General features: G+C 31.9%; 1 protein-coding gene across 2 annotated transcripts; it reads left to right on the top strand.

Moving 5' to 3' along the window:
- Nucleotides 1-1,979: 1,979 nt before the first annotated feature.
- On the top strand, nt 1,980-11,767 carry LOC148607447 (cilia- and flagella-associated protein 119-like). Of its 2 annotated transcripts, XM_088546002.1 has the most exons (10): nt 1,980-2,086; nt 2,967-2,998; nt 3,928-3,993; nt 4,459-4,628; nt 5,064-5,134; nt 5,818-5,934; nt 6,630-6,690; nt 9,137-9,169; nt 10,836-10,934; nt 11,485-11,767. In XM_088546002.1, exons 1-10 carry the CDS (start codon nt 2,033-2,035, stop codon nt 11,679-11,681), a joined length of 900 nt encoding a protein of 299 aa, XP_088402128.1. In that variant the 5' UTR covers nt 1,980-2,032; the 3' UTR covers nt 11,682-11,767. The 2 variants fall into 2 exon arrangements, with proteins under 2 accessions (XP_088402128.1, XP_088402129.1); XM_088546003.1 differs by lacking the exon at nt 9,137-9,169.
- Nucleotides 11,768-12,097: the final 330 nt, after the last annotated feature.

Consider the following 12,097-nt stretch of genomic DNA (forward strand, 5'->3'; position numbering starts at 1 on the left):
TCCTGGATTCGCCACTGGTTTGACCGTTAAAGTGTGCAGGGCAAAAGATCCTAGAATTTTCCTCTTTTTCTAATTTGTATTAAAATATTATTAATTCTTCTCCACGAGTAAAACATCTTTAGCAATTTCCTCCAGTTTCTGAAACAAATTTGAAATATTAGTCTTATCAAATTGCATTTAAACAATGAAAACATAAAATTTTTACTCTTGAAAGGTAATTATAGACCGGTTAGTGTTCTCCCAGTTTTATCTAAAAGTTTTGAGACAGCTATAGAAAGTCAATTATCAGAACATTTTCAGAAATTTTTCGACCCCTATCTAGCGGCTTTTCGGTCAGTCTATAGCTGTCAGTCAACGCTTTTGCGCATCTTGGAGGACTGGAAAAAAGCACTGGATAGTGATAGATACCTTGCTGCCATACTAATGGACCTCAGTAAGGCTTTTGACTGTTTACCCCATGATCTGCTCTTGCTTAAACTCAGACATTATGGTCTCAGTGAATCTGCTATATGTCTGATGAACAGTTACCTCCCACACCGTAAGCAGTGTGTCAAAGTTGGTCAAAATAAAAGTAAAGTGTTAAATATTTTTAAAGGCGTCCCCCAAGGCTCCATTTTAGGCCCTGTACTTTTCAACGTATTTATAAATGATATTTTCCTTTTCGTTAACCACTGTGACTTATATAATTATGCTGACGACAATACTCTTTCTAAATCTGACTTCATTTTGGCAAATGTTATTAAATAAGAAGACAGTAATAATCTAATATCATGGTTCTCAACAAACAAAATGCAAGCAAACCCTGCAAAGTTTCAGGCAATATCTATTGGCACTAAAACTCACAATGATAATATTATATTTAATCTAAATGGAACACAAATTAACTGTGATGATGAAGTAAAACTACTAGGCGTTACCATAGATTATAAACTTAATTTTAATACACACATAACCAATATATGTAAAAAAGCACCCAAGACAACTAAATGTACTTAAAAGAATTGGACACCACTTAAACAAGACATCAAAATTAACCATTTATCACTCATTCATTCTCTCGAACCTTAGCTATTGTCCTCTCACTTGGCATTTCTGTACCGAACAAAACACAAGGAAAATTGAGAAAATACAAGAAAGAGCTCTTCGTCTCATATTCGACGATTACCCCACATCATACGATAACCTTTTAATTTAATCTGCTATACCGTCTTTAAAAATCAGGAGGTTGAGAACCATAACATTAGAAACTTACAAACTTCTAAACAAATCCAGCCCTCAGTTTCTGCACAATATTTTATCTTTTAAACCAAACTTGTATAATTTTAGATGTAAGCTCACAGCTGATGTCCCAAGACCAAGGACAACAAGGTATGGTAATAATAGCTTTAGCTACCAGGCAGCCACGATATGGAATTCCTTACCAAATGAAGCAAGGAATATTACATCTTTTGAACATTTTAAAAAATTTATTTCTACATGGTGTTTTAATGAAAAAAGGTTCTTGTTTTTCAGGTAGAACTAGTGAGCTGCCTGTTGGTTAGACCTATTTGTTACTGCTTTGCCGTGTTAAATATTTTATGCCTGAAGATATGCTTTTGCTTTTATATGTGCTTTTATATGTGCTCAATGTGATTGTGCTATGTTTTTATGTTCCCAATGTGTGTATTGTGTATGTGTGCATGTGTTTGCATTGCTTATTTGATTTCATGTTTTATGTGATGCATGTAAATGTATGTCTTTTACCATGTCTATGAATGCCTGTTATTTGTTTTAAAATATCAGTCGGTTAAAGAGCTCTACTGAGCTCATGTTGCTTGTTATATTGTACATATATCTGCCGACTTTAAATAAAATTTACTTACTTACTTACTTACTTACTTACTGAAATTATATTTTGTGGTGCATTGCATTAGCACGTTAAATTTTCCGGATTTAAAACATTGTGATCCGGTATGTTTTGGAAACTGTTTAAACCGGAAGTTTACATTTTCGCCTTAGCAACTCTTTCGTGCACTGCAACTTTCAAGATAAAATGCTGCTAGAACAACCAGAAATTCAGGGACAAGAGATCCCAAAGCTCATTCAGGTTAACTTTTCTAAAATATTTATTCCAAATTCATGCAATCCGACGTCCCACCTTCTTATCTTTATCACAATTAAATCAAATGCATTGCTTACAAGATAACTGAAATATTCTTGTTAATTCCGTTAACTTTTTAAGAGTCGTGGTAGTATCTAATTTTTTTAATAAGTGATTTTGAATAATTATTGTGAAAAGATTTTTACTCGAATATAAAAACCTATTAATGTGACACAAACTTAATGTATATTGCCATTATTTGACAAATGGTATATTATGGTCAAGAAGTAGTTCTTGCTGGCATGTAATTCTAACCAACTGATTTTTTGTCCTCTACTGTAAAAAAGTTAATTTCCAAATTTTAAGACGAAATTTCTACAGACTGCTGTTATTTTTTCTCTCAAAGCTGAGCTATCATACAACAATTATCATTTAGGAATAAAGTTTTGGTGAGAAGATTGGTGAGAATTACTTCTGTTTTGAAAATGGCAAGATATACTCTCGGACCGGTATAATGTCCTTTGATATTGTTGCATGGATGTTTAACTTGTCGTTGAACTCAAATATTGTTAACTTAACAGTTAAGTGTATCAAAATTCTAAAGCTAATCTGAAGTTAGGAGTAGGGGAATGAAGCATTGTTTCATTTGGTTGGTGCAACTCTACAAAAACCATTGGTTGATAACCAATTAAAATACTTTAATTTGTAATTGAAAGGAACATTAAAATGTATCGAGTGATTTTCTTTTTCGCTTGACCTTACAAAATGAAATAAAAATAATAGATTGAAAATAATTCTTTTGAAGGAGGCATTTCAGATTTAAAATAATAAAATCAACTTAAACTGGTTAAATTAGAGAAATAATAATAATTAATTTGTTTTTCAGCCAAGAGACCACAGAGCAAAAGTTTGTGTGTGGTAAGCCTTTTGAATCACAATCATTCTATATACCATATTTTGGTGTGTATAATACACGTCTGATTTCAAAGGTCTAATCGTGTGAAAAAATTTTTTTAGACTTGTATTTGCAATAAAATTTTGTAAGACAAAAGATCAATATTTTGCACTAGATCGGTCAATTTATTTATCTTGATGCAGTATTTCCTACAAAAATGTGAAGGAAAGAAACTTATATTTAGACTAAAACATCATGTAAAGATCAGTAGGTACATAAATTGGATAGTTTTAATTTCAAAGCTTGATAAAATTGACACAGGATGTATGAAATGTCATATGTGGTATTAAATACACCCAGGTAAAAGTAAATCAATTTGGCCTGAGTTATTGCTTCTTAATGGTTATGCATATAGTAAACTCAGTATAATTTGCTGTAGACCAAGAAAATGAATTATTATTTTATAGATTACTTTGACATAGCCTTTCTGGCTAAAAAATATATAGGGCAAATAAAATTATACCTCTGTTTCCTGCTACATGGGTTGGTAGGTAAAGATTTGATTTGATTTCCTTATTTTTACCCAAATTTCATAGAAAATAACTTCAGACACATCATATTAACAAAGCAGACTTTGTGGAAACCAAAAAATTGACTACCATCCGTAAAATATTGAGTCGTTTGGTGGAACTTTTTGATGTTTGTTAACTTGAAAATAAGTTGGTCCAAGGCTCAAGGCATGAGTCAGTCGGTTAACAGGAAGCCAAGGTATAATTTTATTTGGCCATACAATCAATGAACTTTTGTCATAGATTAAAAAATTGTGTATTTTCATAAAAGTTATTTGATGCATTATAACATTTGAGTTTGAAGTTTTATTTGTGCTTAGTTTTCTAAAGACAATTTAAGAGCCCCTAAACATGTCTCTATAGCCAATTTGTTTAAATTTTAGGTCTGACCTAACAGTTGATGATGTGGACAGAATTAATGAGTCCCTCAATTCTGACCATATAAGACAGTAAGTATATGTAATAATTTGCATATGTAGTATTGTAGCTTTGAATGAACCAAAATCCAAATGAAGCTTAATACCAGTGACCTCTAATGACCTCTAATCCCTTTTGGGATTCAGTGTCCGGCATTGTTTTCTGATCATTGAGCAGCCAAATCAGAAAACAGCTCCGGTGCTTATTCCCCCTTTCTCACATATCTTTCCTAATATTAAGGCTGTGACCTATGATATGAATTCGATGTCTGTATTATTGGGAAGAAACCCATAGTATATGTTATGTACAAGGTTGTTATGACCAAGCAAGCATCTTCTATGAAAACATTTGCAGGTACATATAAATCTACAATGCAGTCGATATACTTGGTATTTTACGTTAGGTTTATTTTAAAACATTTAAAGTCCATTATACTTTAAAAATGTTTTTGTGTACAATATGTACTTGGTACTGCTAATGCTGTTTAATTTTTGCAGGGTTTTGGCTGACATATTTCACTTAGATGATTTCAGAACAAACATCAAAACTGGAATCACTATGGACTTGTACTTTTATACTATCATGTTTGCCAGGGATAACAATTTTAATAGAGAAAAGACTTCAACTTTATTCTCTATTATAAAGAAGACACATGAAGTCTGTATTGGTATGTATAAATAATAAGGCCATAAAAATATTTGTCTGTTTATGGTTACATCATTATTAAATTAGGTTTGGCTTTTCAATTTTATTTTTTCATCTTTTTTATTGACATCATTTCAACATTCAATATTGACATAGCAGATCTGAAAAAAAGAACATATTTTTTCTGAATCTGACTCTGAAATTAAAAATTGGATATGCATTTCTAAGCTCACTTGTTTTTTGTTTGCAAAGATCTTTTAGAATGTTTTATGTTTTTTGCAGTATTCTTTCATTATATAAGTTGCATTCCAATACAATCTCTGATAACATAGACTTCATCAAAACTGAATTAACAAATTTGCAATGATTAATGCAAACCATGATTTTTGAATTTACAGTATGTTTTTTTTTGGCTTAAAAGTTCACCAAACTCCATGTTATGTGCATGTAATTTCAGAAACACCATTTGGAAATGTAGACCAGACATTTAATTACTTCAAAGAACTGGTTTTGTGTCATGCAGTCAATGTAAGTTCTTTTTATTACATTGTTTTTTCCTTTAAAACAGCTAGTTTGAATAATTTTTAACAGAAATCAGTGCAACTCTATGTATCTGAAGAGTACAATCTTAAACTGAATATCTGTTCAACTTGAAAACACATATGAACTAACACAACATATTAATTTGATGATGTTTTGTTTCATTTAATCTATAAGTATTAATTTTCATCGAGTACTAATTATTGCCATTTTCATGATGAATGAATAAGTGCAAAATATGGTACATGTTCTCCTGATAATTATTGCTAACACTATAATTATGTTGGTGTTTGTCTAAACCACAAAAACTAATACTTATAAATATGTTTATATGACAGAATCAGTGAGAAATAGCAACTGTGAATAAATACATTTACAGTATCTGTACTCTGTTACATTAATGGTATAACTTTCCTTTCCATGGTTAATCACAATCAACAAGGGCAGATCCAGACTTTGAAAAGGAGGTGTGCAAGGACATTATATACCATTTTTGTCAATTTTTGCACTGGAAAATGACAAATTTACCAATGAAAAGAGGGGTACTAACCCCCTGTACCCCTTTATCTACCACTGATCAATCAACCATTCATTTAATGGCAATTTCTTTCTTACTACTGTTTTGTAGAACTATTGACATTGTTATAAACAAGATATTCTCTTCATTTCAGAGGCCTCCCCACAGCATTGAGTTGTTCAATGCAGATGAAGTAAGGAAGATAACTGAGTATGCAGTCAATACCTACTTCAGACACTTCAAAATGTACAAATATGCCTTTACACCTTTGGTAAGAATATGCAAATGTGTAAAAACTCTTTCTTTATTGTTTTTTTGCTAATCAGTAACTTTGTATTTCAGCTTGCCAAAAAAATCATTTATACAGCCAGCTTGATTTACAATGTTATTATCGCTATTTAAAACTAGACATGAGATCTCAGTTTGGCAGACATGTTTAATGAATAGGATACATTAAACTGGGCATCGTTGCAAGTTCTTAATAATTATAGCACTGTTTACTTGCCAGTGGTGAGTTGCCCGCCAGCCGCCAGTGGAGGTTACACACATGGATATAACTTCAAGAAGGAATAATTTACAACATAATTACGACAATAAAATGTACATTTATACAAAGAAGCAGACAACTTCTCTGTTTTGACAGTTATAAGAAACAGGTTGTGCCCATAAATTGTGAAAAATATTGACTTTGTTATCATAACCTTACTGATAAGAAAAGCGTAGTTATACTATTTTCGTTAAAAGTGCTTGATTAATTCTACAAAAGTCATTTTAAATTCAATGCCGATAAATGACTCAGACAGACAAATTGATCATTTATTATTTTTTACACAAATTGTATCCATTAGGGGAGATTATTTTTAAAATTTAAGATCTTATGAAATTGTAGTGTTTCACATTCAACTTGAATTATCTTAGAAAAAAATGAAAAGAAGAACCTTTAAAACTTGTATGAAACTGTTTCAGGTGAGACTTGATTTATCCTTATCCTATGTTGGTATACCAGTCACTCCACCGCCATCTGAAGGTAAGCTTTTAGACTGTTCAATATTTAATCTTGTAACCTTTTTTTACTGAAGACCTTGTAATACTCCTACTTCTCCCTATGGAAGCAGGATAAAGTTTCTGTCACATTGGTTATTTGAAAATTTATGTTTCCCTACTCTGGTGAGGAGACATTGTTTTTGTTCTGTCTGTCACACTTTTGTAAGCACATCTGCTCTGAAACTACTGAACCAAATTGCATGAAACTTTTTAGGTAGTTTTGAACCAATATGCAGTTGTGCATATTATCAGACATTTTTTTTATCCACTTTAAGAGTTATACCTTTCAAACTGTAACCTGAAGCAACATACATTTTTAAAATCAATAAATAACACTAAATTTAGGAAAGCCTGGTGTTCTATGTGTTGTATTGGCTCATTGAAGAAGGTTTATATGTGCAAAATTATGTTTGATGCTAGTGTCATTTAAAATCTCTTAGAATTTGTCCTTTTGTGTTATTCATATAAAATGAGTATGTTAAAAGAAGTTTTAAACTGTTACATTTTTTATGGAATTATTTGTAGAAAAATCTTCAGTCACTGTTTAGCCATTTTCTTGATTATAACTGCAATTTTATAAACCACATCAGTGGTCTCATTGTAGTATGCTCAGATTATCTCACTTTCAGAGGTTTTGGGTTGAATCCCTGGCTAAGTCCAAAGACTTAAAACCTGGTAGTCACTGCTTCTCCACCAGACATGTGGCTTATAGGAGATAGAGTGATGACTGGCTGACTTGGTTTTGAATTGGGTGACATTCTTAAGGAGGTAGACCTAGGGTAAGGGACACAACTCTTAAAAATCATTGGAACATTTGTATTCAGCATTTTATATCAGTGTTATGTAAGCATCAAAGAAACTTGGATTGATTTCATTCTGTGTCAAACGAAAGCTTGATATGCTTTGGTGAAATTGAATATGATACAAACACATCACTGATTTCATGACTTATGTCTCTTACCGTAGGTCTACCGCCTTAATTGTTGACTGTTGCTTCTGTGAGCTAGTACATGAAAGATATGGCTAAGGAACAAAGCAGGGTTTTTGGATGGTTCAGATGTTCTTGTCCTACTATCAGTTCTTTTTTGTATTCTATAATACATTTGTATACATGAAATAGTTGCCATAGGATGTAAGAGAGTAATCAAGGGAACCAAGGTTATAGCGGTAATCAAAAGAATGTAATCCAGGGACAAAGACCATACATGGAAAACAGACATACACAACAAAGAACACAAAGTAACTAAAATCATACATACAAAGTAACAAAAGTAAATGAGCAACTCGGACTCCACCAAAAACTGGGAGCATGGACCAGGTGCACCAGTAGGGTAAGCGTCCTCTGCTTTTCTAGAAACACCCGCCGAGTTGCTCATAAAAAATCAAGTCCGGGGTAGACAAACGAGGGAAGGAAAACTATGACCGTTGAATAAATCAGTTTTCATGGTGCTGATGGATACACCATAACGATCCACGAGTTCATGATAACGACCATAAAACTTCTGTAGTGATGACTTCAATCATTTAGCAACATAACCCTGTTCCAGAAGCCTATTTGTTAGAGCTCTAGCACGATGCAAAAAGTCTGCATAGTTTTGGCAAGCTCTGGCATAACGTATGAGTTGTGATATGAACACTCCATACGCAGGAGCTGAAGGGATGTTGCCACAGATGAAAGGAAAGTTGACAATTCTGAATGAAAAGTCATCACGTTTGTCGTAAAGTTTGGTCAATAGTTTTCCTTTACCACTGATTTCTAAGTGTAGGTCAAGATATGAGGCCGACTTCACAGTGTCTGTAGTATCCTTTATCTCAAGTTCTTTTGGGTTGATGCGATGTATCAAATCTCCGAAATTAGGATTGTTTAAAGATAATACGTCATCTATATAGCAGAAACTGAGATTGAAGGATCTAGCCAAACGATATTCTTTCTTTCTGATCAGATCAGCTATAAAGTCAGCCTCATAAGAGTGAAGGAATAGGTCAGCAAGTAAAGGAGCACAATTTGTTCCCATTGGAATGCCGACCGTTTGTTGAAAAACACATCCACCACAGTGGACAAATATGTTGTCAATTAAAAATTCCAGCATTTTGTAAACATCTTCCTCTGTATATTTGGAAGATGATTTGGAATTATTTCTTACTATGAGGAATCTCTACCAAGCACTATATATTTGTATCTAGGTGTACCATCTTTTTTGGAAAAACAACGATGTATGATGTTTTTAAGTCGGGATTTTAACTGAGTATGGGGAATAGAAGTATACAGTGTTGAAAAATCATGTAAAACTACAATTAATCATTCAACAATTTCAAAGTTAATATCACTTTGCTTTTCACTTATATTAAGACAGGAAATTTACCCCTATAAACATGTAACCCATTATTTGTCAAAGTTATTGTAAAATTAATGAACGAAATGATTTTAGCTGATGATGAAGCTGATATTATTCTGTATACAGGTAAAGGAATGTCTAGTTTTGAGATATTTTGCTTTAGATTAGTGAAATGATTATATTTTTGCTTTTCCATTTGTAGTACATCAGCATTTATACTGCAACTGTTCTATTTGTGCAGTCAAACACATTTACCGCATATTTACAAGTGATTTAATGTCACTGACTGAATATAACTTTCTGCTGTGACATGTCAAAAGTTACATTGTTTAAAGTTGTCAGGGTGTTGTCTGCTTCGATTAAAAAGAAAACATTGTTTTTCTTTTATTAAACTGCATTTTTCTTCCAAAGTCTTGTTGCAGTATGAAGACAATCACAGAGTACTGACTTGACAAAAACTCTGATATAAGAATTTTGCTCAAACCATTGACAATGCTCAGCACAGCCTAACTCAGTGTTTTGTCAAGCACTGTTATTGTCTTCATATACAGTCTTGAGCATTTAGTAATTATATTTAAGCTGTGGTTGAACATCAAAGTTGCTTAATTTCATGTAAAATATTTTTATAGGAAAACCTTTTCTGTTATTATATTCATGTTTTTTTAATAAAGGTTTATTATTTATTATTTACTAACTTAATGTTACATGTATTTAATGTTACAAATTGCTAAGATTTTTTTAAACTTCAGTAGGGGATACAGCTTTCATACCCAACTTGTAACATACAAAGCTTATATTTAGCAGATTATATTTAAAGTGACTTATGGGTAAATTTACAAAAAAAACCATAAATATCTGTATGCTTTAACTTATTTCGTTTAAAAACAAATATTACTAAAGAAGAAAGAAAAAAGTGTTTGTTAAAAAGATTTACATGAAGATGTCCACTACTGAGTAAAAATATTTGCTTAATAGTTGTTAATGTCATGTTTGGAAGTTAGTCAACCAACTAAGAAACACTGAAACAAGCATGATATTAGTTAGGAATGTCAGCTAGATAGAATTTTAATTTCAGGGTTATTTCTTTTTGCATTGCTTTGAAAACAATTCTTCTTTTATATGTAAAAATATTCATCCACATTGCAAAATGCTTGTAATGGTTGGGGAGTTAACTCTTAAATAACAAATAAGGTTGGAATTCTAGCACCTTCTTAAAATCTACCTCTAGCATTACTTAAGTGGTACTTGTGATCTTAACAAATAACTATTATTAGTTGTACTACCATTTTTTCTCATATATACCTTTTTCACAAATAAATACTTGCTTTCTGTAATTATTTTATTTATTTAGTGCATCCCAGTTTGGATTCCCTTTTTTTTCATCCCAAACTCCCAATATGAAAAGTAGTTTGTTAGTGGTCAGTGAAAGTAGCTAAAGATTTTATGAAGAGTCCAAGGATTTGTAATTTTGCAATTTCACCATCATCGAAATAATTTCAATTTAAAATTTTGTGTTGAACTTAATAGGCATATTGAAAAATGATGCAGTGTACCACATGAATGTAGTGAAAATTTTACTATCATCAAATCATCTTTTAGCTATAGCAGTGCCTGTTCTTATTGATTGAATGGAGAATCAACTTGATGTACAAAAGTGAATTGAGGACATGATTTTCGATCACCTGTAATGTAATATTTCAACATTCAATATGTTTAAATGTAGATAGAAACAGTAAGTGTGTTAAAGCTACATTGAAAATTACATTTTCATAAGCTTTGTCTATTTTTATAGCTGATGAAAGTGCTCCACAAGAAGAGGTCATAATTGAACCAGGACAAGAACAGGCAGAAGGGGAGGCAACTACTGAAAAACAGAAAACACCTGAACCAGGTATATATATATATATATTGTACTTTAATCTGTAAAATGATACTCTAAACCTGGACATTTTTTAATAATCAAGGGAAACAAACATCTGCCTAAATTTGACAAGTTCTTCAATCTTGCCAAGTTTCATAGTAATGAGACAATTCAAAGTTAACTTTTTTATTCTCATCTAATTTTGTCTTAAAATCTAATGAGAAAGGATCCGTGCCTGGTTACTTTTGAACTAACCAGGTTATTTTGTATAGGGCTTTGACATTATCAACATTGATTGGTTCACCCTACGCGATTGAAATAATCCCAAACAAAATAACATTAGGAATAGTCCATGCTGTTTTTCTTCCCATTTTCAAAAGCGATTATTTTGGTATGTCTTGAGAGGTAACAAGATTAGCACAAACAAAGAAGAAAGCTTATGATCTCATCCACTGACACTGAAAGAGCAATATTTGACCTTACAATGTGACCACATAATTTTTAGTAAATCATTAACATAGATCAATCATATCTAAATTCTTGACTGAATAATAATATGAACATATTTCTAAATCTACAGAAGAATCACAGGCTAGAAAGGAGTTACGGACCATGATTCAGTCTTACTTGGCAGAGGAAATCAAGAAAATGAAAACTTCGGTGGAAGAACAGATTAAGAGTACAGAAGACTCTCTCAATAAAAAGCTGGAAGAAAATGAAGGAGGAACTAAATCTGGGAAAGGAGCTAGAGGTTCTCCTAAGGGGAAGAAAAAGTAATGACAGAGACTTTTGTTATGTTGCATTTGTTAATATTCTGTACCATGTGATATGTTAATTATTAAAAAATCAATGTTTGAAAAAAATTTTATGTGTACATGTATCAAAAGTTCATTATGGACAGAACAACTCATTTGGATACAATATTGCACAATATTTTAAAATCTTCAAAGTCACACCAAAAATAAAAAGTTTTTTTTTTGCAGGTGGTCCTTTTGGCCCCTTACAATTTCAAACCGTAAAAGATTCTGAAATCTAATTGAGACTACTACAAGGAAATTTCAAAATCGGACCAGAAATAAACAAGCCATGGTCAAGAATTCAGAAAAAAAATTATAGTTTTTTTTTCTGGCCCCTTACTTGGCTCAAGTCACAACCCCAAAATCAATCCCAGTGTTCCTTTTGTGTTATGGCAC

The sequence above is a fragment of the Perna viridis genome, chromosome 9 (assembly GCF_037379345.1).
Source record: "Perna viridis isolate PV_CMFRI_1.1 ecotype Kerala chromosome 9, ASM3737934v1, whole genome shotgun sequence".
NCBI lineage: Eukaryota > Metazoa > Mollusca > Bivalvia > Mytilida > Mytilidae > Perna > Perna viridis.